The sequence below is a fragment of the Daldinia decipiens genome, assembly GCF_022478715.1.
Source record: "Daldinia decipiens strain CBS 113046 unplaced genomic scaffold F4813scaffold_9, whole genome shotgun sequence".
Taxonomy (NCBI): domain Eukaryota; kingdom Fungi; phylum Ascomycota; class Sordariomycetes; order Xylariales; family Hypoxylaceae; genus Daldinia; species Daldinia decipiens.
This window is the reverse complement of record NW_026054552.1, coordinates 900911-926599: the sequence shown is the minus strand read 5'-3', so window position 1 is coordinate 926599 and position 25689 is coordinate 900911. Positions and strand designations below refer to the sequence as shown.

At 47.7% G+C, this 25689-nt stretch overlaps 8 protein-coding genes across 8 annotated transcripts; 6 read left to right on the top strand and 2 right to left on the bottom strand.

Moving 5' to 3' along the window:
- Positions 1 to 542: 542 nt before the first annotated feature.
- Positions 543 to 3291, top strand: F4813DRAFT_339885 (protein VTS1). Its single transcript, XM_049241239.1, has 2 exons — positions 543 to 1479; positions 1545 to 3291. Exons 1-2 carry the CDS (start codon positions 993 to 995, stop codon positions 2843 to 2845), a joined length of 1788 nt encoding a protein of 595 aa, XP_049101626.1. The 5' UTR covers positions 543 to 992; the 3' UTR covers positions 2846 to 3291.
- Positions 3292 to 3869: 578 nt separating this feature from the next.
- Positions 3870 to 7667, top strand: F4813DRAFT_379854 (TPR-like protein; the record flags this gene model as incomplete). The annotated part of the gene is made up of 5 exons (XM_049245506.1): positions 3870 to 5528; positions 5579 to 6509; positions 6561 to 6785; positions 6837 to 7181; positions 7249 to 7667. The coding sequence occupies 5 exons, from the start codon at positions 3870 to 3872 to the stop codon at positions 7665 to 7667; spliced, it is 3579 nt and encodes a 1192-aa protein (XP_049101625.1).
- Positions 7668 to 8467: 800 nt separating this feature from the next.
- On the top strand, positions 8468 to 9131 carry F4813DRAFT_339888 (uncharacterized protein). The gene is made up of 2 exons (XM_049241240.1): positions 8468 to 8742; positions 8839 to 9131. Exons 1-2 carry the CDS (start codon positions 8578 to 8580, stop codon positions 8920 to 8922), a joined length of 249 nt encoding a protein of 82 aa, XP_049101624.1. The 5' UTR covers positions 8468 to 8577; the 3' UTR covers positions 8923 to 9131.
- A 1225-nt stretch (positions 9132 to 10356) lies between these two features.
- On the bottom strand, positions 10357 to 13672 carry F4813DRAFT_387762 (uncharacterized protein; the record flags this gene model as incomplete). The annotated part of the gene is made up of 6 exons (XM_049246599.1): positions 10357 to 10419; positions 10480 to 12144; positions 12197 to 12270; positions 12326 to 12751; positions 12863 to 13465; positions 13645 to 13672. 6 exons carry the CDS (start codon positions 13670 to 13672, stop codon positions 10357 to 10359), a joined length of 2859 nt encoding a protein of 952 aa, XP_049101623.1.
- Positions 13673 to 15432: 1760 nt separating this feature from the next.
- Positions 15433 to 18069, top strand: F4813DRAFT_339823 (Cryptochrome/photolyase FAD-binding domain-containing protein). The gene is made up of 3 exons (XM_049241236.1): positions 15433 to 16047; positions 16103 to 16944; positions 17018 to 18069. The coding sequence occupies exons 1-3, from the start codon at positions 15878 to 15880 to the stop codon at positions 17899 to 17901; spliced, it is 1896 nt and encodes a 631-aa protein (XP_049101622.1). The 5' UTR covers positions 15433 to 15877; the 3' UTR covers positions 17902 to 18069.
- A 1-nt stretch (position 18070) lies between these two features.
- F4813DRAFT_339824 (uncharacterized protein) lies at positions 18071 to 19449 on the top strand. Its single transcript, XM_049241237.1, has 2 exons — positions 18071 to 18129; positions 18268 to 19449. Exon 2 carries the CDS (start codon positions 18565 to 18567, stop codon positions 19273 to 19275), a length of 711 nt encoding a protein of 236 aa, XP_049101621.1. The 5' UTR covers positions 18071 to 18129; positions 18268 to 18564; the 3' UTR covers positions 19276 to 19449.
- Positions 19450 to 19496: 47 nt separating this feature from the next.
- Positions 19497 to 20171, bottom strand: F4813DRAFT_339827 (uncharacterized protein). Its single transcript, XM_049241238.1, has 2 exons — positions 19984 to 20171; positions 19497 to 19912 (listed from the first exon to the last, which is right to left on the bottom strand). The coding sequence occupies exons 1-2, from the start codon at positions 20056 to 20058 to the stop codon at positions 19718 to 19720; spliced, it is 270 nt and encodes an 89-aa protein (XP_049101620.1). The 5' UTR covers positions 20059 to 20171; the 3' UTR covers positions 19497 to 19717.
- A 281-nt stretch (positions 20172 to 20452) lies between these two features.
- Positions 20453 to 24771, top strand: F4813DRAFT_387758 (Urb2/Npa2 family-domain-containing protein; the record flags this gene model as incomplete). Its single annotated transcript, XM_049246598.1, has 5 exons — positions 20453 to 20476; positions 20551 to 23025; positions 23075 to 23175; positions 23236 to 23915; positions 23972 to 24771. 5 exons carry the CDS (start codon positions 20453 to 20455, stop codon positions 24769 to 24771), a joined length of 4080 nt encoding a protein of 1359 aa, XP_049101619.1.
- Between the last annotated feature and the right edge of the window lie 918 nt (positions 24772 to 25689).

Sequence of the window (25689 nt, the reverse complement as noted above, 5' to 3'; positions counted from 1 at the left end):
TCTTCCTCAGCAGCTCGAGGGTAACCCTGCCGCTGGTTCCTTTCTTTTTGGCCCTGGAGTAGAAGTTGATCCCAGTGTTATTGCTTGGTAAGTTTCGCTCGCTTTTTTATCTTCTGCATCTCGTGACCCATCGCATTCAATTCCGAATTAAAATCCCCTTGGACGATATTACGGTCATGGAAATTTAGCACCTATCACCGCCATGTCAGACGAGTTTGACTGGCCTTCGTTGCCTCGCATTTCGTCAGAAGTACCATCTGTCATACAGCCTCTATTCTGTACCTACATCTACCCAGATTCCTTATCTTCGGATTAGATCAATCATCCGGCATACATACATATACCGCTTCCCCTGTCGAGGTGGCTTTGATCTTCAACTAACGATGCATCTTTTACTAACATGTACTTCTTGTAGTCACCTATCTAATATTCTGCATTATCAATAATCGCTTCGTTCCCAACTGCCTCCTTTCAAAGACTCCTTTGAGGTCAGCAGGCTACTGCAGGAGTTCTCGAGAGAAAGAAAAAGGTATTCTACCATCGTTCTCTGCTAGAGAGTTGAGCTCGAGCCTTGCAAGTCAATCATATCACGAACGACACATATAGGAAGTTTTTACACTAGACTTCCTGTTAAATTGATTCGCCGACGTTTTAATTCCCATCGGTCCCTTCGCCCTGAAAAGTGTCACAAGTTGACCACAAATCCTCGCCGGGCTATTCAGCAATATAATCAACATCGCTATCACTCCAGTATTCTATTATAACAACTATAACAACTATTTCTCAAGGTTATACCATCGAGGGATAATCTTGCCGTCGTTGCTTTATTGCTATCGTGCAAAGACCTGAGCATTTTTTATTGGCAAAGAAACGAATATTAGCTTTTCGCTGCATCATTTAGCTACCGACAACCATTTGCAGTTTCCCGAAAATTTGCTACGATATCTTGCGAAATTCCCTTTAGAATCTACAACTTCAACGATACTACCAACATGAACCGAAACAGTACTCCGGAGGCCTCGACTGCTTCGTCACTCCGTCCGCCGTCGTCACGAACAGTCGCCACTAATAATCACCACCTCCGCGCATCTGCTGATATGGCCGCTCTTGCTGGTCCCGCGACGTCGAACCGTATCCGTCCCTCTTCGGACTTCTATGGCCAACAAGGCCAAGGTCAAGGGGCCGCTGATGCAGACCCGCAAGATAAAGTGACCCAGCAATGGATTGCTGATATTGATCAGTACGAGACAACTCTGGAAGAAATGGCCGCCGCCACCCTGGATCAGGATTTCAAGGACGAACTCAGTGCTATTGAACAGTGGTTTCGGGTCCTGTCCGAGGCTGAGCGTACTGCTGCTTTGTATGCTTTGCTTCAGCAGACTACCCAGGTCCAAATTCGGTTCTTCATCCAAGTCCTTCAGCAAATGGGGAAAAACCACCCAATGTCTGGTGTGCTATCCCCGGCCAATTTTGACAAAGGTATGTTTGACGATAGTTCCGTCCCATTTACTGTAATATAGTACTAACTACCTTATTCTCCATAGATCCTATGTCGAATCGTCTAAGCGATGCTATGAATAAGTTGAACGTTGGGTCAGCTAGGAACTCGCTTTCGCAACCGCAAGCGTCGACTAAGAGACACTCTGGGCTTGACCCATCAACTATAAACGCTATGTTTCCTGATGCCGCGGCAGCCATTGCTACTGAAAAGGCCAAGTTTACCCAACAGACCGGAAACCAGCCTCCTTCAAACCGCAACAGTACGGTCGTAGATATCCGAAGCCCCTTAGGTGCACCAACCATCTCCGCGCCGACCGAAGGACTTGATCCCAATGCACAGAATCCCGCGTCGCCTTGGGACCAAAATGGCTCGCGACCCAAGTCGTCATCCGGTCAGACTCCCATGGGTCAGTTTGTTCAGCCCCCACCTTCGGCGGGTTTGAGGTCGCCTCGACCTCAACTAGGCGGCAGTAATATCCAAAGTACTACGCTTAATGCCCCGGATAAGTCAGCTAATGATTTGCCGCTTCTCTCGCCATACGCGACTGGAAGTGGAAATTGGGCTTCAATGGTGAACACTCCTATGGTTCCGACATTTAACACTGGCAATTCGGCCAACCAGGCAGACATGGTGGCCAATGCGACGGCAATGAAGCTCGCGGCGTTATCTACAGTCAACAATCGTTTCGCCCTTGATGATGTACGAAAGTACCGACGAGCCCGTTCTAACGAGGCACCTGGTCAAAATCTAAACTCTATCCAATCTGGACACCAGGGATCAAATATCCCCGGCACAAACATCATCATGGTCAATGAGCATGGCCAGGTTCTGAATAGAGATCAGATGCTTGCCCTACAGAACCATCAGGTCATGGGTGGGTTCGCAGCCCACAGATCTCGTCCAAATTCTCCTGGCATAGCAATGCAGGGTTTCGGGCAAGTGCCTTTTGCCTCTCCGCAAAACAACGGCTTCCTAAGTGCGTACGACAGCGCACAGAATCCACTCTTGAACAACGGACTCGGTGCTATCAACATGGGTCAACTTGGTGTGGGTGTTCCCGAGGGTTACCTGTCTGACCACTCGGATATGGTTCGTGGCCGATCGCCCCGTGGACGCCGTGGAACCTCGAAGCCCCCGGAGGATCCTACTGACCCGACCCTTCTGCAAGACATACCAGCCTGGCTTCGAAGTCTGAGACTCCACAAGTACACCGACAATTTGAAGGACATGAAATGGACGGATCTGATTGAACTTGATGATAAGGCTCTAGAAGATCGCGGTGTTAATGCTCTCGGAGCTCGCAGGAAGATGTTGAAGGTATTTGAGCAAGTCAAGGGTAAATAAACTCGCTCCCTGCGCCTTTTTTACGGATTTGCTAACACATACACAGAGGCCAAGGCAGATGGCAAGCTGGGCTAGCCGTTGCAACTTAATAATGATGACATTCGCTCACTACGGCTGAATCATCGCAATTTGAAGATAGAATTTGAAAGAACGAAAACAAGAAGGAAAAAAAAGGGAAAAAAAAGCTGTTGACATGAATTACGCCGAGGATATTCGATATCTACTCGGCATCCTAGTCGTGGATTGAGAGATTTCTTCAGTGAACAGATTTTAAATGAGCAGTTAGGAGAATGTTTTGCTTTTCGCGTCGGATAAAGGTTTGGACAACAAACCCAAGTTGAGATTTGATAGCTATGACGAAAGCTATAAAGCAGCCCTCTGATAGCAGGAGGTTGTTGTTGTAAGGTATGCGTGTACACAGATTATCACTATTAAGAGGTAAACATCTTTATCCGAAATGAAATATAAGGGTCTTCCAGCTGGAGGTGTCGTAATACCTAGTAAGCCAATACAGTACGCCTTTAAAGCTATCAGAAACGTATTTAATTAAGTGACTAGTGAATTTACACCTTGATATGCTGTTTTCTTGCAAGCCACCATAGTCGCTTATGGATTTACTTATGGATTTACCCGTTTCCATCATTAGTTACACCTCGGTTAATTGCATTCGAGTATGTAGATAAGCCTGTTTTTTTAATCAAAGGATGAGACTCGCCACTTAGAATTTCGAGCTAAGTTACATTAGGTACTTTAAATCTTGACTTACACGCAGTGACCTTTTCTGTTTCTTCAACACGGTTTGCGATACCTTCTACTACCTACCCCCGCGGCTTTTTTCACAAGTCATCCGGAATGGTCAATGTCAAGTCTCTGCTGTTCATATCGAATGATTGGGGCTAGCTCGCTCTAAATACGCAACGTGCCATCGACCTCCTTCTAGTTGAGACCACCTAGGTAAACCAAGACGCCATCCCGTTCTCCTTTTTCCTCACAAGAAACTTATGCGGCACTTTATCTTCTCACTATGAGCCATCCATTTTCGTCTACATTTGACGCCCTCCAGGCGCACTTCACTCAGAAGTCAGACAAGCGAAATTCAACAAATCCTCATCCGGAAAGCACAATCCCGATACCTCTACAAACACAACCCTCAAGTTCTTCTCAAATTACCCCAGATGCAACTCAATACGGAAGGTTCAGTACTGGCCCAAGTCATATGCAAAATGCCTTTCATCCTCTGCCAAACACAGCTGCGGGAGCGTTGCGGCCACAGCTCAGCAGCAATGTTTCTATGTCTAGGTCGAGCTATCCAGCAATTCAACCTTACCCGCCCCGTGAGATTCGGCCTCTTCCAAGGAAAGAAACACCATTGATGATGCATCCGTATCCAACTGTTCATCCAAATCCAGTTAACTCACAAGGCTGGGGTTTTCCTTTGGGTAGTGTGTCGAGGGATGTACCAACCCCTTATCCACCTCCAGGGGCTCCTCGTAATGAGGGGAGTCTCCCCCAGTCGCAAAGCTCAGCAGGCGGCTCATACAGCATGTCAGCCACTACAACGACCCCAGTGATTGCTATAGAAGACGAAGCAGATCCGATGGATTCCGCTACCGACGCGCTTCTGGAGCGACAGAATCACCTCAACTCGGAAAACCCCATGCCAAAACTCCGTCCTATGCGTGGACTCATCAGAAAGTACCTCCGTGCTGATGTCAAGCCAGATCGTCCTCGAGGTGGCCATGGTAGTCGAGCCGCCAAGAAGCGAGGACCTCGGAAGGCTGCCGAGCCAACTGGTGATATTAAATATCGCCTTAATATGGCTTCAAACGCGTACATGGATGGGCGTATTGATGAAGCCATCGACTTTGTGAACGATGCTATTCGTATAAATGCCGAGACCTATCGGGCTTGGGTTCTCCTGGCTTCGCTACGTCAGGAGAAAGGTGATAGGGAGGGTCATTTCCATGCACGGCTGTTCGCCGCGCATCTACAGCCAAAAATCATAGATGAGTGGCTTCAGTGCGCAGAGCTGGCCATCGCTCTTCGAGAAGAATCTCCAGAACAGGCAGATGAGTATCTCGACAACGCTGACAAGCTTTACTCGAGAGCCCTAAGAATCGACAGCAAGCATAGCGGAGCACGTCACGGGAGGGCTGCGGTACGTTTTGAAATGGGTCACCTTAAGTCAGCAGTCAAGGACTATGCCGCCTTAGTTGAGCAGTGCCCCTTCGATATATATGCCATCCGTAGTTACGCTGAAATATATGTTCTGCTCGCGGACACCGGAAACCCCCGGTTTGCAGACGGTCCTAGAAAGGCCATAGAGGCATATCGACGCTGCATTGCCCACTTTGGAGAGAATGGTTTCGACCCTCAATATCCCTTTGACTGGCAAGACATCAAAATCTTCGTCGAACTTCTTGCGTATATTGACCAGTTCGAGGATGCTATTGGTGAGCTAAGATCATTATCAAGGTGGCTCCTAACTCGATCGGATGAGACGTTTTGGGATAACCAAAGGGATGACTGCGAATGGGATGAAGATAGCACGCGGCGATTAGAAGTAGAACAGTATCAGGACGGGAAGCATCCTGCTTCATCTTACGGCAAGGGTCTTCCACTGGAATTAAGAGCAAAACTTGCTGTGTATCGCCTCAAACTTGGACAAGAGGATGAAGCTTTGGTAAGACTGCACACTCTGGTATTGCCATCAAGAAAGCTAACATAAATCAGCGTCACTTAGCGTTTATTGATCCGGATGTTCTCAATACGCCTGAACTACTCCTTGAGCATTCGCATCTCCTGATTGATGCAGCTTCGGCATTATACGAGGCGGGTCGCCTGCCCATGGCCTTACGCTTTTATGAACCGCTCCGGGAACCTGACCTTCTTGATACCGAGTCTCTTATCCGGGCAGGTCAGTGTTATCTGGACGCGGGAGATAAAAGACAGGCTGAAGAATGTTTTACAACTGCCATCGATCAGGATGAAGCTAATAGCGAGGCTTGCATCGATGCACGTTACGAATTAGCAAAGATGTACGAAGCCGCAAGAGAAGAAAGAGAGGCCTATATCCTTGTAAACGAGGCCATAAAACTGCAGGAGGCCCACGATCAAGCTCGTGAAGAGGCCCGTGGAGACGACGAAGATTTGGGAGAGGATAACGATGAAGGTCGGGCGTCAGACGACGATACTTCGCTACTCGAAACTGCACTGGGGCGTGTCACTGGAGAAGATATAAGCGCAAACCCAAAGAGAGTCAAGCGTTTACTCAAACCAAAGGGCGAAAAACCGAAGCTAAAACCGAAGTCAAAGCCGAAGGAACGCAGACCTAGAGCACAGCCAGATCCATCAAGGAGACGGCGCAAGGTGTTTGGTCGCACTGATGAAATGCAATTGGAAGAGAGGAGAAGGGCGGACGAACTATCCGAAGCATGGAAGGTCGTGCGTGACTCACGGGTTTCGACTGAAGCCGATGCCAATGGTCCATCCAATGCATTTTTATCCGCAGCTCGACTCCTTATTGATGATTTTAGATCGTACAAGGATTTCTATAGCTGGGATAAGTATTTGGCGCATCTTGGAATAAATCAGGCCCGCGAGAAGGCCGAAGCCCGAAAAGGAAATCCAAACCTTCTAGCTATGGCAGAGCGTCTATCCAACAGTAAGTTGTATATGTCTAAATGGTAACGAGCCTACACTAATCCGAATATAGACCTAAATCCAGAGGACTCTGGCGCTGAGAAGCAGATCAAGGTAGCCGTGAGCTATCGAGGCGTCTCGTTTGCCGAGTGGCTTGATCTTTTCCTCGAATATGCCATCGGTCTGGCCCAAGTCGGGAGATTTCAGGATGCTTATAAAGTATGCGAATCTGCCCGTGATACCACGATATTCTCTAAGTCTAAGGAGGACGTGTTCTTAATACACGTAACATGGGCTGGTAAGATGCTCCTCTCGGATTGTAAGACGGGCCGTGGCTAATATGATGCAGCATGCGCATTACGTAGTAGAGATGAGGAGACGTGTGTAGCCACGGCTCGTTGGCTCATGAGGGAGTATCAGTACGATACAGATCCTTTCCGGATGTTTTCTACTTTATCTAGGTTATGTCCGTCGCCAGCATCGTGGTATGCCTCTGGTCCCGTCCAGAAGTATATGCTACGACAGATCAAACTCATGGACCGCGCTATTACCGCGGCGGCAGGGGCTGAAGACAGCGGGGACGAAGAGGGTGTACCTAGCGGCAGGGTATACCCAAGTAAGGAGTTGGACATCACGTTGCTGATGCTTTACGGACATATTTTGTTCATATCGAACAGTTTTACTTACGCATTAAGTGAGTAAAAAGATATCCATAATGATGTGTCGATTTGTAGGTAAGCAGGACACTAACATGGTTATAGACTACTTCATGAGAGCCTATACCCTAGATCCGACCAACAGCATGGTCATTCTTAGCGTGGGTCATTGCTATGTCCACTACGCATTGAAGAGGCAAGCTGAGAACCGGCAATTCCTCCTAACCCAAGGTTTCTTGTTCCTACACCAGTACTACGAGCTCAAAGTATCCTCGCCGAGCGCGGCACAGAGGCAGGAAGCCCACTACAATCTCGCGCGCAGCTACCACGCCATCGGCATCCCGCATCTTGCCGTAGAGTACTACCAGCGCGTACTCCAGGATGTGCCCGACGACTCGGGCAACGGTATCATGGGCAGAGACGACCTTACCCAGGAGGCAGCGTATAATCTCCAGCAGATTTACTGGGCGGGTGGTGACGTGGAGGCTATTAAGGGGATCGGGGAGAAGTATTTGGTCCTTTAAGCATAATAATAACCCCTTTTGGGCAGAGTTGTTACTCCACCCGCTGATCAACCAGCTTCCACGTCATTTTATAAGGTACCTCCTAATGAAGCAACTCTAACGGTGGGGCATTTATTTGCTTCTTATTGTGTAATAGTATTGGTTCGAATAACCAATGCAAGGGACACATACCCAGATACCTAATCCAGTGAGGCTCAAGCTTCGAAAACGACGCTTGATTTGGTAAACTAAGCGTCATTGTATGACAGGTAAGAAGAAGGATGCTGATGATGGTGGTGACATCGGACTGACGACATCCATCCCTACGAACAGCCGTTCTCAGCCCTACGGTCGACACTATGCTATGGCACGATGTAGACGGCTTTGATGTTTTATTGTCGGATTAGGCTCGCCGTAATTTGTTCTATTGCTATGTATCGTATCGAGTACCGAGATGCTTAGCTTGGGTATTTATTTACTTATCCCTTACGTGCCGCGCGGGGCTTTAATCCCGGCGGGCATCACGGTATTCTATGTATGTGCACATTGCAATATGATGATGACTACACTCGCACGGCCCCCTTTGTGATAGATAGATGTCCAATTCCCCCTCCTGCAAGCCACGACTCTTCATCGCGGTGGATACGCCGGATCTTGATAGTCGGGATTATGAAATCAGTCTCACCACGACGCACGTCTATGACTTCATGACGGACGACGCCCGAATATCGATATCTCACCGCTTTGTCCCAGCTGGGGGGTTAGCGAGGATATAAAAGAGCCGAGTTTGTCTTTGACGACTTGTTTTTCAGTGCTTAGAAACATCGCACCGTTAATATCGATATCGATATCATAGGTAGTCAAATAAGTAATCAACGAAAACAACGACTTGTCATCCCAGCAATCCCCCAACCCGACGCAGCCAGCCACCATGTCGCCGCAGTACAAGCCCGGCCAGACCGTCCGCTACAAGCCCGTCGGCGGCCCCGACTCCAACACCCCGGAGAGCACGGGCAAGATCACCGACGTGATCACCGAGCCCGGCGTCCAGGCCGATCGCAACGTCCAGGCCAGCTCTGACGATCCGCGCTACGAGGTACGTTGTCCCCCCCCCCTCTCTCCTCTTATCCCGCTGTTCTGTCTAGGTCACGTAGATGGGGGGATGTAGTGCTAACGGCTTGGTGCGTGTTAGATCCAGAACGACAACACGGGCAAACTCACATCCGTGTACGAGAAGAACATCCTCGGTCCTGCTCAGGCGAACGCGTCGGCTTGAGATGGTGAGGGTTCTGTCTGCGGTTTTGGGATGGATGTTGAAGAATACGGGATTCTATTTGCAACTTAGTTGCTGGATAAAGCCGGATAGTGTCTGGTGGGTTTGAGTGTTGCTACTATTGGCGATCAAGACTGCTATATAACAATAAATACGAATTTCAACGTGGAAAGCTAGTTGTCTCCGTAAATGACCTTCGGTGTGATCTTACCTACTTAGATATCTAGTCTCGTTGTCAGTGAACTTATAATTCCTCGTTTTAAGTCGAGAAACTTTGAAGAGACTTGGGTCTAAGTCCCTTACCCGTGCCGACTTATATATACGACGTTCGAGGTTATTTATAAGTACCTAGGTTAGACATATATACTCTTAATAATAACCCGAAACCTCCACACAAGACAATATTCACATATATCGTCCGCACCCTGCAAAAACAGCCAAGAAGCAAGAAATCTTATCGTATTCACATCACCATGCTCGTGTTGAGAAGTAACAATTAGCCGTCCCTTTCACACATCGCCCGACCAAAGGCCGCGCTCTCTAAATTCCAAGCGACGTTCTTCGTCCGGCAAGCGTAGCAGCAACAGCATCAGCAGCAGCGAATATATACAGCAGCGCGGGGTTGCCTTGCTATACACGAAAAAGACTAGTAAGTTTAGAGGTTAGGTATACAACCCAGCCAACCCAGCGGCAAGAGAAAACACCAGGCTCCCCTTTCCCCTCCGCGCCCCCAAGGGCCGGGGGGGTGATGAAAACTTTGTATGCAACCACCACTTTCCATCCTCACCACAGTTGTTCGGGAGGAAACAAACTCGCAGGATCGCAAAAATAAAAAATAAAATAGACACGCGGCGTCGTCGGCTCGGCTCGGGCAGTAGACTTCGTAGACGATGATGGACGGAACATTGGTGTTGGAACAGACCCGGACGTACAAAAGAGAGGGATATGGGTATGTACCTAATCAGAAAAACAAAAAACAAGATTCCCAGATAGGCATTGGTATGGAATGGTATGGTATGGTATGGTATGGTATGGTATTTCGTCATGATGAAGATGAACGATGGATGGTATGGTATTTAGAAACTCTCCGGCGTCTCCCATTCTTCGCCCCTAAACCGCCCGCACCGGGATGAGGTGTTACATAAGACGCGACAAAAATAAAAACAAAAATCAAAGATACACAAACGAATCTTCTTTACTCCGAGCGCCCTACACCGATGATGATGTTGTTGTTAAAGGTTGGGGGTGCCGCAAAGGAAGAGGGCCAAAAAAAAATACTACTACTAAAATAAACAGAAAAAAGTCGGCCGAGAAGTGAAGCTGAATGGGATCAAGATGAAAAAACAAGATTTGTAGCCTATACAATCATCAGAGTAACGCGATAGAGAAACGCCGGCCTCATGCGAATACTTGTGAAACGAAGAATACGGCAACGGTCTACACCGTGCCTCGAAGCCGTTGCTTGCGGGCTAACCAGTCCCCGAGCATATTATCCAATTGCTACAATAATCGTTAGTCTAAAGTCAACAGACACTATTAAAAACCCGTGCAGAAACTCACCGTCGTAATTTCAGCTAATCTTGCATTCTGCTCACGGAACAGAGAGCCAATAACAGGATGTTCGGGGCCCGCGGGCGCCACGTCGTTCTTGTCGTAGACGATGGCCAGCAGATCCCGGATATCGGTGCCCGAGTCGAAGAATGCGCGAAGGTTGGCGTCGTTCCAAGTCGGCGTAGTCGCTGCTGACGTCGATGTCGCCACCGAGTCTTGCTTTCCGTGAGTCCTGTTGTCCGTATCTACTAGCTCTGGCGATGGAGATGATGCAGGAGATGACTGGCCTTCCTGACTAGAAGTATCGACCATGAGAGCAGGCGGATTCGATGACATGACGGGCGAGACCTGAACAGGAGATTCCGAGAGCCGCTCTTCGTCGATGGGGCGTTGGGGCTTTACTGTTTGGTCACTGAGCTCCGATACTGACGTTTGAGTGCTGACATAACTATCTGGGTATGTTCCCGGCAGAGTTGGTCGCGTTTGCTTCGTCTCGGGAGGTTGCCGTGTGGATTCCGGAGGTGTCCTGACCGATTGTGACGCAATTTCATCTTCCTCGGGCGAATCGAAGTCATCGAGCTCAAGTCTTGACTTCGCTTTGGTAACCTTCTGTGGCTTGCTTTCCTTCGTGACGACCGACCTCGAGCCGCCCTTCTCATTCTTCTGAGATGATCGGTCTGGACTTTCAAGCCGATCAGACTCCACTATCCTTAGTGTCGCCGGCGGTACGTTCGCTACATTGTTACTTCTAGCTTCTGACGCCAGCATAGGACCGCGCTCCGAACCAACCTGTAACGGCGCGATGGCAGGTTTGCGATTGGGCGAAGAGTCGGTCCTGGGCTGATGTTTCTGAAGTTTGCTTGTGTTCCGCTGAGGTCCGTTAGCCTTTTCAGACGACAGGTCCGCGTCGGCTGCGTGCGCTTCATCCGCTTCCTTCTCCGTTATTTCAGCAGCGACATCCAGGGACCTCTTGCCAAACGAATCGTCGTCATCATCAAGGGACTTTTTCTTATCCTTCCTCGAGAAGAAACTCCGAATCGCGCTTGGCTTCTTTTCTTTCTCCTTTTTATCCTTCTCTCGCTTCTTCTTATCGTCCTTGTTTCTGTCAGGCGTAAGCTCTTTGTCCAAACTTGGTCGTAGCCGCAGTGACTCCTTCGAGTCGCTTGAGATACGGGGCTCGTTATCGTCCCGTAACAGACCAGGAGTCAACGTGATCTTCTTAGTCTCTATCGTCTCATCCTTGAAGAAAGAATCCGTGTTCCTAACAGTACCGTTCCTTGTAACCCGCTCACCCTTATGATCGAAAATATCGCTGCTATCCCTGCGGTCATTTTGAACAGGCGACAGCGTACTGTCCTTGTCGTCGGTCTTAGTAGAGTCCGATTTGACCTGTTTCTGTAGACCCCTAGGCTTGAGCGGTTCCACCTTTGCGGATTCATCATCAGAGACATCATCGGCAGACTCTTTCTGCTCTTGCTTCTGGTGCTGTGAACCCTGCTCTTCGAGTTCCTTTTCGCTATCCTCGTCATCCTCGTCACTGGAAAACTCGGGGTCGGAATAATCAACATAAGTGGGAGCCGTGAAAGTGACGGTTTTCTTTCTTCTCCTTATGGCAGTCTTTATAGCAGTGCCCTTGGTCTTCTCTGCCTGGTCGCCAAGCATTGTTGCCGATAACTAAATCGCGGTTAGAGTTGAATCCTTAGTCTCTTTGAGCATAATTACATACGTCGATGTTCCGATGCTTGTTGAGACGTGCTAGCCTTTCAGTAGGCGTCTCGATGTGTTCTGCTGGTAAGTATCCTGGAAAACAAACGTGAGTCTGGAACAGGGCTTAGAATATACCAATGGCTCGTACCTATGCTACTATCCTTAACCACCCTTACAAGCCACCAGTAACTATTGCTATCGTCCAGCAGCACCATGGTGTCGCCTTTGGTAGCATTGGCCTGACCCTCGACCGTAGCGACGAAAGTGTGGAGAGCGTAAACGAACTCGAAATCGATGTCCTCTAAGTCTTGTAAGTCTTTACCACCCCAACCAACATCAAGGAATCTAGTATTAGTGGTCAAAGAAATATTGTCATGGTCATCATCATCCTCTTCGGAGGCATCATAAGGAAGTAGATAATATGGCGAAATGGCGAATTGTTCTTCGTCTAGCTCGGTCTCGATAGTTTGCGCGCTCGATTGACGTTTCAAAGAGAAGTTCACGGTCTTTGATTGTGACTCGGAGGTAACGCGTTGGTCGATGTTCCCCTTTTCGATATACCGTCCTGTTTCGTCTACCAGAGCCGTCGTGTTTATTTCCTACATGCTCGATTCGGATTCGGGTAGCGACAAGTCGTCCGAGTCGTCGGTATGGTTCGCGTGGTCGGTCGATCCATTATACTCACCAGGAAAAGGATGATGACAATTTGACTTGTAAGCAGAAGCCTTGCTTGCCTGCTGATCTGGGGGTTGTATAGATGGGTGTTCAGCGGATTCGAGACACGGTGAAGGTAGTCTCATCTCGCTGGGTGCTGGAAAGTTGAGGGAAACGGAATGCAGGGCCAGAGGACGTAGCGAGTCGACGCGCCGTGGCCAAGCAGGAGGCGGAAGGGTGTACCCACCATCTTCAATTGAAGGAGAACTCGAAATCTTATCCATCATGTCATCATCAAGGTCATCACCCGCGTCGGCGTCCATGTCGCCATCGTCGGAGCCATTCCCCACGATGCCTCCATTCTGCGCGATTGCGAGCGCATCTTCGGATTGCATCTTGTTGCCATTCAAGGAGTTCGCGAGTTGTTCGGCGTATTGCTGCAAATCGCTACTGTTATCACCATCGGTCCACGAGATCCTAGGACTTCGAGCTTCCTCGCCAGCCCTGTCGTCTTCAACTTCGCGCAAAGTCTCAGCCTGGTGCGGCGCGAGTGACCCGTTCGGCGCTGCGTTCGACGAAGGAGATTTGTGTTTCTTAGCAGAAGGCGTGTCGTGACTTTGTAGATCAATAGTGTCTGTAGAATTCGAAAGGACCAAAGTATTAGCATAGCACAAGAAACAATCAATTCATAATTTTTTTTTTGTAGACAAGGGGTCAGCTGGGTGTTGCATTGTAATAATCTTCCCAAAAATTTCCCCCTTCTCCCTTTAGCCCATTTAGAGGTTGGTAGGCTTGTATGTAGATCCGACTCACCTGCGCGAATCATCTGGGGTCTGGTCATGGCTGCTATGTTTCCAAGAATCCGCGGAATCAATTCCCACGGATCAATGTTAAATGAACTTTGATATGGGTCCGCCCTTTCATAACAGCAATCGATAATGCCTTATCCTAAAATTTATTCCAACCTTGTGCTGTCTTGTGCTGCCTTGTGCTGCCTTATCTCCCTCTTCCCTAGCCTCTTCCAGTCTTGCGCCTTTGGTGGTGGATTGTCGCAAGGGGTTGGGAGTAAGAGCTGGTAAGAGCTGGTCGGGAACGCCTTGACCACAGACCAATTCAGTGCCCACCTAACTTTATTTCCTACAAAGTCGGCACCCGGGCAGTCAACCAGTCAGCCAGTACAAAGATCAGTAATCTGTACAAAGATCAGCATGCGATGGATTGAACTTGGTGCAAATCTCGGGCCAATTGTGTCGAATTTGGTCGTGTGCTCGATTCTAATAATAGATGGTGCTAATGACCATTGAAGGCGCGTAAATAAACGGATGTGGTGGATGAAATGGGGAGTATTACGGATTACATATGCCATGAGAAGAAAAAAAAAAACTTGGTTATCAATAAGGTCTGACTACTAGACTCGGGGCATAGCTGATCAGATACAACGAAAATGCGAAAGGAGGCCCTGCAGATTGCGGTCCAATTCAGGTTGGTCTGAAACAAGGTACTTTGGACAGGGCCTGCAAGGGGGGTTCTGAATGAGTGGGCGTGGCAGACGTTGAGATGAGGGCGACAAATATATAGCCTAGTATTTTTGCGGTTAGCAGCTTAGTGCTTAGTGGGGCTACACGACCGAGATAGGTATTGGCTACCTAATACAGGCCTAGCGTATTCCTTAATTCCCAAGTAGACAGTACAATAATAGCAACTTTGTCCTCTTCCCGTCTTCCCCACATCGTCGACGTGAGGGCTAAATATAAGTTTCTTCCCCATACCTGCATATTCGTGTTACCATGAGATACATGAGATATACAACAAGCAAATATATCCGGTTGTACGCCAGTCATAGCCCCATATATTTCACTCCCCACCACTTGCGATGACATTGCCTTCATACTTTAAGTATAACTAAGAATATTGGTATTGTAATTTTTATATAGCCTTTTTTCCTGTCTATGTGCTCATAACTTACCTAAGGTTCTTCAAAGTCGTCATAGAGATGCCTAACCTAGGAAAAGCTATAATTAAACAATCTTCAATATATTAGTCTTATGCATAACTTCGGGGCTTTTTCCTCATCCATAAAGTAACTTACAGATGCGGATCTCGAATTACCTGCAGCTTAAAACCAAATTGTGGTAAGATATGTCTATAGCCTAATAGCTTTCTCCTTACTAGGGCTGTAATTACCAAGTTTACCATACCTGAACAGTTTGTTATGTCTTTCTCGTACGCGTATCGCTGGCATGTGAATCGATCATATGCATATTATTACGCTATTGCCAGCAGCAAACCAGACGATTCATTCCAAGGAGCTATTCGTTCGCTGCGTACGAGTGAAACGGTAAGCCTACAGACTTGCTCCATATGATAGACAGCCAACTAGTTGACGATCTAACGTCGTTGTCTCGACTTACTATGTATGTATGTAGATATGAAAATATTCCAACCTTCTTGCCCCTACCCCAAAGCCCTACCTACTTATGGTATAGCTTAACGGTTCCTGCGTTAGTGCAGAGCGTGGGCCTATATCGTGGAGAAGGCCGAATCGGCGACCAAGACTTTCCCAAATAGGGGCCTACTCGTGGATAAGCCCCATTTTACATAGCTTCGTCAACTTGGTGATGTATGAACAGAATGCACTTCGTAGCCATAATTAAAACCTCGGCTAGGTCTTGTTAGGCACATTCTAACTTACCTAGCGAAAGGGGCAAAAAAGTTTAAGAAATAGAGGGGTTTGTCAGTTATCTTTCGAACACATCTATTGACAATTGTCGACTTTGCTATGTAATGGCATTAAGTGGTACCTCTAAGACGTAAACGACTGTGTCGATACTTTGTGTTTGGAACCAGGTATCCATTCGACATTACAAAGTTTACATGCTAGCTTTTAGTATCGGGCCAGTCTACGCCAAAGGGTCCGGGTGTGGCTGATGTCTTGACATCATGGACTCACTCAAACCCATGAAACAAGTTCAAGCTTCAACAAGCATATGTTAATGATAGGTCTTGTGGTCTAGCTCTAAGCCAGTCATAATAGCCAAACCCCACAATGGGGAAGCCACGCGTAATATACTGGTTTCGAACAGACCTTCGGCTCCACGATTCTCCCGCTCTGAGAGCGGCTCTTGACCTAGATCCTGTTGTTTTGTGGCCTATCTTTACGTGGGATCCTCACTATGTGTACCGAGTCAGAGGAGGAGTGAACAGGTGGCAATACCTGTGAGTTCTAGGTCTCGAATGTTGAATCCGCGAAACCAATCACTAATGTTGCTAGACTCGACTGTCAGACTGACCTTTCAAAGTCCATTCAATCCCTCAATCCCAAGTCCAAGCTTTTCGTTTTGCGCGAAGCACCGCAAACACTCTTCCCCAAACTGTTTAAAGCGTGGAATGTAACGCACCTAGTATTTGAAAAGGACACAGATGTCTATGCCCGAGAAAGAGATAGAATCGTGGTGGCGTTAGCAGAAAAGGCTGGCGTTAAAGTAATCTATCGGTATGGACGTACGCTTTGGGATAGTGATGAGGTCGTTGCCAAACATGGAGGAAAGCCAACTATGTCTATTACCCAACTTCAAGCTGCCGGGAGGAGAGTTGGGAAGATACCTCGGCCCGTACCTACACCAGAGTATCTTCCAGATCCAGGAGATATGCCCATAGACTTTGAACATGGGAAACCGGAGCCGGAACCGGATCTTAATGCCCCACACCGGAGTGAGATTGATAAGACTTACTCACGCGTTGCAGGACCTAGGGGAGATTTTGCTATTGCAACTCTCGGGGAGCTTGGGTTCCCAGACACAGCTACTACACCGCACCGTGGTGGTGAGACAATTGCTTTAAAACATCTAGAAGAAATCTTCTCAGACGAGAAATACGCGGCCACTTTCCAGAAACCGAAGACCAGTCCTGCGGCTTTCGAGCCACAATCAACGACCCTCCTGTCACCGATGCTACACTTCGGTGCACTCTCGCCACGCCTTTTCTATTGGCGGGCGCAAGATCTGGTCGAAAGGTACGGCAAGGAAGCATCCACACCGCCTGAAAGTCTGGCCGGTCAGCTATTGTTTCGGGATATGTACTTCGCGGCTCAGGCAGCAATCGGATCTCCTTTCGGTGAGTACATATGTTTCTAAGCAGTTGTTGACTTTGTTCATATGCATACAAACTTCTGACTCTAGTATTACAGCCCAAAGTATGAATAATGCATATTGCCGGTTTATTCCTTGGCACTTACCCTCAAGAGTAGGGGAAACTGAGACAGGCAGTAATGCAATTAGCGGCAAGTATCATGTTGATTCTGCACAGGCAGAGGAATGGTTTCTACGTTGGAAGGCGGGCGTGACTGGGTTTCCGTTCGTTGACGCTTTGATGCGCCAGCTACGCGTCGAAGGATGGATTCATCACCTGGGGCGTCATATGGTAGCTTGTTTCCTCACTAGAGGTGGATGTTATGTACATTGGGAGCGTGGAGCCGACGTCTTTGAAGAGTGGCTGATCGACCACGAACCAGCTAGCAATGCCGGCAACTGGCAATGGGTGAGCTGTACTGCATTCTACTCCCAGTACTTTCGTTGCTATAGCCCCGTGGCATTCGGGCAGAAGTGGGACAAGAGAGGTGAATTTATAAGAAAATGGGTGCCTGAGCTAAAGAACTTAGACGAAAAGTTTATTTATGAGCCGTGGAGGGCTAGTGAAGCAGCACTGGACGAGGCCGGGGTGAAAATTAAAGGAGATGGACTCCATATGAGAACGGATGGAAACTATCCAACTCCGATGTTTGACTTTGGACAGAGGAGAAGCGTGTGTATTGCGGCAATGAAGAGGGCGTATTCTATTGGGCTATATGGAAACGACGACAAAGTCAAAGATGGGACATGGAGGGGATTATTTGAAAATGTTGGTGAAACAGAGATGGAAGGTTTAAGTGGTGGTGGTAGCAACGAGAGGAGGCACGCAAACCACGCTGATACCCAAGAGGGAAGTGGAAAGAGCGAACTTAAGCACACAACTCAGGATACAGTGGTTAGGGAAGGGCCGATGGATAGGTTTGCCAAGAAAGTGAAGAGGTGAAATCAATGCAAGTTTCCTTTTAAAGTCACTTTTCACTTTTCATCGCACAAGCCTTCACATTAGGATTTAGCCAATCTGGTGAGATGGTTTATGAGCAATATTTATATTTATCTGAAGTATAAAATAAGAGCGTTTACCATATCGTTTTTTCATGATAAATATATTGCTGGCCCCTTAGTTGTTTCCTTGTGGGCAGTAAGTGATTAAAAGTCTTACCACACATGCGTTGTAAGTTGCGATTCAGACCGAAAGTTCCACTAACATCTCTACATTGTATGTTGTTGCTCTTTCTTCCCTTCTATCTTCCACGTAAGGCACTGCTTACACGAGACCTAGTTTATCCTGGCAATTGCTAAAATAAGGAAGACCAACTATCAATGACTTTGTGCATTTGACTATTGTTCAACCTCTTGCGGCGTAGTCAGCTACTGAGCAATATTTTATTAACATCCGTTGCTAAAATATCGTCACACTTCCACAAACAGGCTGTTCCTGACGTACTTATCATGGACATTGTCCCAGCCCGGTATCAAACAGAAATTAATGTCTTATCCATTTGACTATTTGTACAAAGCTATTGCTCGGCTGCAAATATCCTCTTGATATTGTTATTGCAAAACCCTTCTACAGTAAAGTACCCTTTAATAGCGGTGGCATCTCGTGATGACAACTAAACAATCTAGGCAACTTCGCAGCGCATTCTGTCGCCAAGCCAAAAGACGAAACACAACCACTAGCACATTTTATCATAGAGTAATCAGTCATAGCCGGCAGTATCAAAAGGAAAGGGACGCTATATCGGCCCCGGCCTTCACTATGGTGCATTACTCGAATTATGATGATGATCCTACGCGGGCCTTGCAGCAGACGATGCTCCCTCAGACCCCAGCGTCGCCACATATCTTCCAACACACTACATTCTCATACCCCTTGGGTGTACGACCTGCCTCTCTCAGCGAGATTTATGGCCTGGCTTTGGGAGTATGTTTCCTAGTCCTGCTTATGGGATGGCTTCTCTTGGTAGGTATACGAGTGGGCATCAGGTCCTTAGCTACAAAAGGAGGCAAAGCAATTCAAAAGATAGACCTGGAGTGCTGTCACATACCGGAGGAACGACCCCCAAAAGAAGACAGGTCGCTCTTGTCTAAGTTGAGAAAAGTGTCGGCGGAAGATCTTATCAAATCGGCTTGGCACAAGACCACAGATCTTGCTACTAGCATTGAGAGGGATGCATGCGAGTTTAGGAGGACAACGCACCCCCTACACAGGTTGGACGAGGAGGCGGTTCTTGGTAATACGGAAAGTAGTGGAACTAAGGGTAGTGGTTCTTTTTTACGCAGAACATGCCGGACAGCGGATGTGCTGTCTGTCTAGAGGAGGAACTGAAGGTCCGGCATAGGGCAAATCGCAGGATCCTACGCCTATTTCAGCGGTCGGTGGACGTTGAAGAGCCGTGAGGGACAGGCACTGCTAGTGATATCGATGAGTAAATCTTGGATGCAGAGGACGGGGGCTTGGTTGAAGAATAGCGCTCCTACGGCCTGCCAGGGTTTCCAATCATTCATTATATGCGTCCCCCCTAAGCGTTTGATATGGGTACAGAGAGTCCCGGAAGATCGTGTTTAACTCCCTGCTTTATTAATGCGTAACAAGTAAGTTTTTCCTTTTTTTCGATGAGTGTGCTCGCTCCAATTACGCCCGTATCAAGGTAGTCAGGCCGTCTATTGGTGTTGTTTCTGTTGTACAAGTGTAGTGACGCTCGCGAATGTGTTTTTCGTCGAGATGATCCCCTCTAAAGCTACCATCCAGCTCCCCTTCATGCTTTCCTCTTCAGCTCCTGTGATGCTTGCTTCAAGCTCCAGTTGCATTCCTCGTAGGCCCTGCCAGCGCCGAAACCCACTCCCACAAATGCGGGCCACGCTCTTCGTCGGAATAAGAGAACTGAGAAGACGACGCCGAATCCGAGACCGAGCGATGACTTTATGAGCATATTGGAAATGCAGCGGTCCCACTACGATACCCTCATATTAGCGACTCTTATGCGACAACGGTATACTGAGACTAGGAGTGGTAGTGTCATACCTTCTCGTTCAAAAGTGCCTCGCTCACAGGCCTAGAGACCGTGCTAGGCGGCGCGGGGACCGAGCTGTCTGACATGGTGTCAAGGACTATAATAAGAAAGAATTAGTTTCGATTAGGCGATTGAAAGTTTAAGGAGCCCATACGTTCGAAATTGGGTGCTTCTTGAGTATTTCTTAGAGACTACGGCTGAACTATCGTTATTTCGACAAATATTCTTTTTCGGCACAAAAGATTGATGCAGCTTGATCGGCTTGTGTTCCCTGGTAACCCGAAGGCGGTGAATACAATAATTCCTTTTTAGGTTAGTCATAGCGGCAGAATTGTGATATTTTGGAGATCGCGGGGAGTTCCACAAAAAAAAGTTAGAAGCTTTCAACTTACAGCGTGCGTACCTCGAGTTGTCGCGACAGCTTATAATATTAGGTAGCATTTAAACACCTGGCAATGCTAGCAGTGTTTCAATTACAAGATGGAGGTGGATAGTAACGTAGGGGTAAGCTAAACTAATTTATCCTGCGCTTTTATACAATAAATATGACACAATTGGAACTAATACATAACATCTAGTCGCGCCGGCTTGCTCTAATCAAGGCTGTAAGATCTCTCGACGAAGATGGGTCAATTACGCTACCCGAGAAAATTCGCACACTTTGGGTTTTACTTTCAGCTACAAAGAGTACGAGATTACATGGTGTAGAAGAAAATATATTACGATGGCTATTCAAGATTATGAGCGGCAAGACCGAGGATGCTGAACAGGTCCGACGGTATCCTCTTACCTGGTCTCTTTTGGGCCATGTATTTCCCAAGATCCCACCGCAAACACTGGGAAGGTCGCTCGCCTCTCTTCGGTTCGTCTCTATCCTGCACCAGACCATAAACGACATTACCACGGCTCGAAAACCTTCTCCTGTATCGTCGACTCAGACGAATGGAATCACCTCAGATAACCCGAAAAAGAGGAAGAGAGACGACAGATTTCCTTCTGATATCGAGGAGCTTCGTACTCCTCAAGGTTGCATAAAGTCGGCTACCGAATTATTCAGGGCTTTAGGTAGTCTCCTTGACCAGGGGGCTCGTCTCACAGGACCTAGTACTTCAGAACGAAAAGTCGGAGCCGAGCATATCAAATCGCTCTTCTCTTCATCCAACGAAGAAACTAGGGATATAGCTGCAGGGCTACTTCTGACTTGCGATCGCTCACTGGGCGTTCTCGAACATGGCCTTTCTGGCGATCAAGAATCATGGATCGGGATTATCACGATTCTCTGGAATCTCCGCCTTCATAATAAAGACGACAGCCTTGAGTTTGCCCGACATATATATGTGCCTATATGTTCTATTCTAACGAGGCTACGTGGCCTGGCCGGGGTAACGTCTGTGACAGTGACAGGCGAGGAGGCTAGGAGACTCTGGATTCGACAGCTCGAGAGGTTCTTGAATGCATACTTTGTTCGCCCCGCAAGGCATACGTTCGCGACAGACGAAAATGTTGAGGTAATAGAGATCGCTCTGGACCTTGCAAAGAGAAACTTAGGCGGCTCCGCCATCGTTACATGGGACATAGCAGCGAGGACGCCCCGAGATTCGAGCAATCCGAAATCGAAAGCTGAGCACACGTTATGGGCTCAGAACGTCTTTACGATCTTACTCAAAGCTATCCAATCTTTGGACCCTTTAGTTCGAAATCAAATCATCATTCAACTATTAGATACGGCTATCCAGGCAAACTCAGTTCCAAACACCACAGCTCTACGGACCGTGTGTCGGGAACATGCGCTTAGAACGGATAAGACTGACTGGAAACTAATTTCCAAGGCTCTTGCTTGTGATGCCGATGTGTTCCTCACAGATGACTCTCTAATTGAAGGTGTTTTCAACAGAATAAGTTCTATTTCAAGCCATGATCTTATTACAAGAGAAATTGTTGTCAAGGAGGTTATTCTTCCCTTAGAAGACGCCTTCGCAAAAGCGCGAAACTTCTCAGGCTTTATCCAGAAATGGTACGAATGTCTTAGTGAGAGTGCTGCCGACTCGCTAGGCCAATCAATATGGGTTGATGCTGAAATTCGACAACATTTAGCTAGGATTTTGCAAAGCACGTTAACTAGCACACAATTGCTGCGTGTCTTGGAGCGCCTAGATTCATCAGACGCTCCTAACGGGGCGCTCTTAGTTGTCCTTGATGGAATCTCAGCGGGCATCACCGAAGAGGATTTCACTAGAAGTGTAGATTCCAAGATTTTCTCCGCGCTTTTTGAAGACAAGAACTACAAGGATATTCCGTCTTCGATTTTGTCATTAAGATGGCGTATCGCCGGCCGTATGGCTTCTTGGGAGACGTCAGAAGAAGTTGATCGGCTTTGGGTCGAGTTAAAATCAATTCTTAAGCGTATCCTAAAGAAGGGTATTTTATCTGACCCTGAGACTTTTGAAGCATTTGGCTATTCTTACAATGTCTGGTTGGCTAACTACCCGGGAGGCAAGCATTACGCGGATCTTGCGAAACTCACGAGTTCATTTCTTGAAAGGGTCGTCTCTGAAATGAAAACCAACATCGATTCCTCTGTATCACGGCCTTACGTAGACTATGCGTTTAGATTCCTACCGAGGCTTGCCGATATACCGAAAGGAGAAACCACTGACCTTAGAGATCTCATTGTAGATATGTTTTGGCAGACCGAACAACATTTCATCATTGATAAGGACACGCTACTTAGCGACGCTCTACGGCCCCTCCTGCATAACTTCGATTGCGAAGACGATGAAGCGTTAATTGAGTCTCTTATATCAAAGCCACTTGATAGCCTTGACGATACAGAAAATCAGTCAGGCTGGACGCAACCGCGGGGCCTCTCGATGCTTTCGATTCTCTTAGACTTCCCACGCGAAGCCTTGACGAAAGGGCGGCGAAAGCGCATCATGTCTTCGTGGAAAAATTGGAGATCGAAAATAGCCAATCGTGCATCGCAAGATTCACTATTCGCAGTAACTGTGCTTAGATTGTTGGTCAAAGTAATGCAGCAACCAACGTTTTACGAGGTAGGTAGCTGCTCCTAAGTCGAAGCACCAATACTGATGATTTTACTAGGATATGGAATTTGACGATCTTGTTTACATATCTTCCAATATGTGGCAAGATGATAAAAATGTTGTTGCTCTAATTGAGAAGCTCACCGACCTAACATTACGGTTAGTAGTAATGCATATTCACTTATATATATCTCTCTCCCGAAGCTAACTCCACTCTAGGCAAATGGTTACTAATACCGATGGGACTTCCCTAGCCTACTTGGCCGAGGCGTCAAACTTTGTGAAGAGCCTTGATCCAAAGGCATCAAAAGACACAGCTTCTCAAATACTTCTGGTGAAGAGCATAGTCTCTACACTGCACAATTCCTCTAACAAGTCATATATCTCAAGTATTAATGTGGATGAAATCATACGCAAACTAGAACGACAGGTACAGAACAGCTTGACTAGATTTGCGTCTAAGAACAAGCAAACGGATCTAGTTGCGGAAGATGAGTCTACTATACTCTCACTTTCTATAACGCTAAGCGGGGCGGCATGTGTTGCTGATGCTTATGATGAGAGGCGGATTGAGCTCACAGATAAGACTATCCACCAATTGGAAAGTATGAGTACATCATACGTGTCTAAGAAAGCCCACATTGGCTGGAAGCTGCGGGCGTTCCTCTTCAGAAACCACCCAGATCGATACGATTCGTTAGGTTTATTTACGCAGCTAGAACAAGCATCTACGACGGTTGATGAGGATGTCGTATATGATTTGGTCGATGCCTTTGTGAAGAATCGTGGTCAGCCCGTAAGGGATCGGCTGCTTGGTGAACTAGTCGGCAGTGGGAAGCTGGCTAGTGGCGCTATTGGACCCCTCCTAGCTGTTAGAAGGCTTGTCGAGCTGCGCCATGGTGAGTTTCCCTACAATTAATACTCTTAAACAAAACCATGTCTAACGTCACTTTAGGACATGCTACCTCATCATCTAGTGCTGAGACCCAAGATACTATCGACCTTGGCGTCGTACATGAGCGACTTGCCTCTCTACTAAGCCAGGCGGAATCTCTCCAACACTTCAAACAGTTGTCTGAGATCTTACTGCTACTTCTTGATAGGCACGCTAGCGCCATGGCTCAGTTCAACATCGAAGCAACACTAAGCAGTGTTGTTCATGTATGCTCACAGGCGGGCCCTAAAATACAGGACCATAAAGCAGCAGGAGAGATTTACGATAAGTTATACCGATTAGTGGCTCTTATACTCAAACGACACCGACTTCGCTTGACGGGGCATTTCCCGATCCTGCTTGGCGCATTGAGAGCACTCCTTGCTACTTTATTGGCCGACCCTGGTATTGACAAAGCAGATGCAACATTCTCGCAAACTCGTCCACCATGGCTTGGATCTCACCTGCAGTCGAGACACGCAGAACGGTTCACTCGCCTCCTTACGCTTATATGCGAGCCAAGTGCGGCATCGGTGGCCCGCACGCGGTCAAACGAATTAGATTCCGCAACAGACATTGCGAAACGGACAGCGGGGCAGGATATGTTCACTATATTGGAGTTATATATCAAACTGCAGCTTGAGGTGAACGTGCCGCGAGACATTAGAAAGGCTCTCAAGCCGGGCGTCTACTCACTCCTCGACATAACGCCACAGGGATGCAGGAGGGTACTAAATGAATCCCTAGATGCGAACGGGCGCGCCGTATTTAGGGAGATGTTTGCGAATTACAAAAAGTTTGGGAAGTGGACTGGTGTCTAAACCGAATCTCACCGTCCTTAGGATATAATTGGCGTGGCCAGCTACTATAGATACCCCCTTCACACCATCAGCCCGAATATATAATCGAATAGCCAAGAGATATGCCCGCGGGTGGAGTAAGATGCCGGGAAACCACACAACCATAGACTAATCTGCTTACCTATATTGAACATATCTAGCCATGTCAAAGAATAGCTGCTACAGCGCTGTGGCATAACACTCGCCGTGTAAGCGTATAATCTTAAAGTCCTGGGGGGAAGTTCAGCCCAGGGCCCCTACGAGCCAACAGCAACATCCTCGGAGATGCTATAATGGAGGTTTGTTTTCTAATTATTTAGTCAGTCGTAATACGTATCACAACCTAGGAACACAACGTCATATCTGCGGGCCACTGTCCATTTGGCAACGTTGGGCATAGTTTAGATATCAACCACGAGGCACGGGAGTTCCGCCGAGACATGTTGGTGCAATGCGGCTTATCATTGCGCCATAGGGACAATTCGTGCGTACCTATGTAGGAGGCATGTACGTTAGGTAGTTTAAGCACCTAACCTAAGCACATGCTGTAGATATGGAAATATTGGACCCGCTGCTCTGGAGACGTCCACACCGAGACCCGGAACGGGACTACTGCACCAAGCCGAGGCGGGCCGGCTGCCTCTTAGTGGATCGATTATTCCAGCCTTATAGCTCTGTCTTGCAGGCATCTCACTCCGCCATCGCATCGTAATTACCTACGTCGACCAATCTATTAACGAAACTAGCATTTCAATTAGTCAAGACGAACACATCTCCATTTGTCAAATCCCGAGTTTTTCCCCCTTCGTACTCGGGCAGCCGCTCAGCCCACGGAGAAGAACTGGAATAACACGGTTCATCATCATCATCAGCAGCAGCAGCAGCAGCCAGCTCCATGGC

What these genes read in the sequence shown, in the direction of transcription:
- F4813DRAFT_339885 (XM_049241239.1), top strand. Translation starts at nt 993, where the DNA reads ATGAACCGAAACAGTACTCCGGAGGCCTCGACTGCTTCGTCACTCCGT. An exon ending in CCCGGCCAATTTTGACAAAG is followed by an intron (nt 1,480 to 1,544) that starts GTATGTTTGACG and finishes TATTCTCCATAG; the next exon opens with ATCCTATGTCGAATCGTCTA.
- F4813DRAFT_339888 (XM_049241240.1), top strand. Translation starts at nt 8,578, where the DNA reads ATGTCGCCGCAGTACAAGCCCGGCCAGACCGTCCGCTACAAGCCCGTC. An exon ending in CTGACGATCCGCGCTACGAG is followed by an intron (nt 8,743 to 8,838) that starts GTACGTTGTCCC and finishes GGTGCGTGTTAG; the next exon opens with ATCCAGAACGACAACACGGG.
- F4813DRAFT_339823 (XM_049241236.1), top strand. Translation starts at nt 15,878, where the DNA reads ATGGGGAAGCCACGCGTAATATACTGGTTTCGAACAGACCTTCGGCTC. An exon ending in GTGAACAGGTGGCAATACCT is followed by an intron (nt 16,048 to 16,102) that starts GTGAGTTCTAGG and finishes TAATGTTGCTAG; the next exon opens with ACTCGACTGTCAGACTGACC. An exon ending in AGCAATCGGATCTCCTTTCG is followed by an intron (nt 16,945 to 17,017) that starts GTGAGTACATAT and finishes CTAGTATTACAG; the next exon opens with CCCAAAGTATGAATAATGCA.
- F4813DRAFT_339824 (XM_049241237.1), top strand. Translation starts at nt 18,565, where the DNA reads ATGACAACTAAACAATCTAGGCAACTTCGCAGCGCATTCTGTCGCCAA.
- F4813DRAFT_339827 (XM_049241238.1), bottom strand. Translation starts at nt 20,058, where the DNA reads ATGTCAGACAGCTCGGTCCCCGCGCCGCCTAGCACGGTCTCTAGGCCT. An exon ending in AGGCACTTTTGAACGAGAAG is followed by an intron (nt 19,913 to 19,983) that starts GTATGACACTAC and finishes AGGGTATCGTAG; the next exon opens with TGGGACCGCTGCATTTCCAA.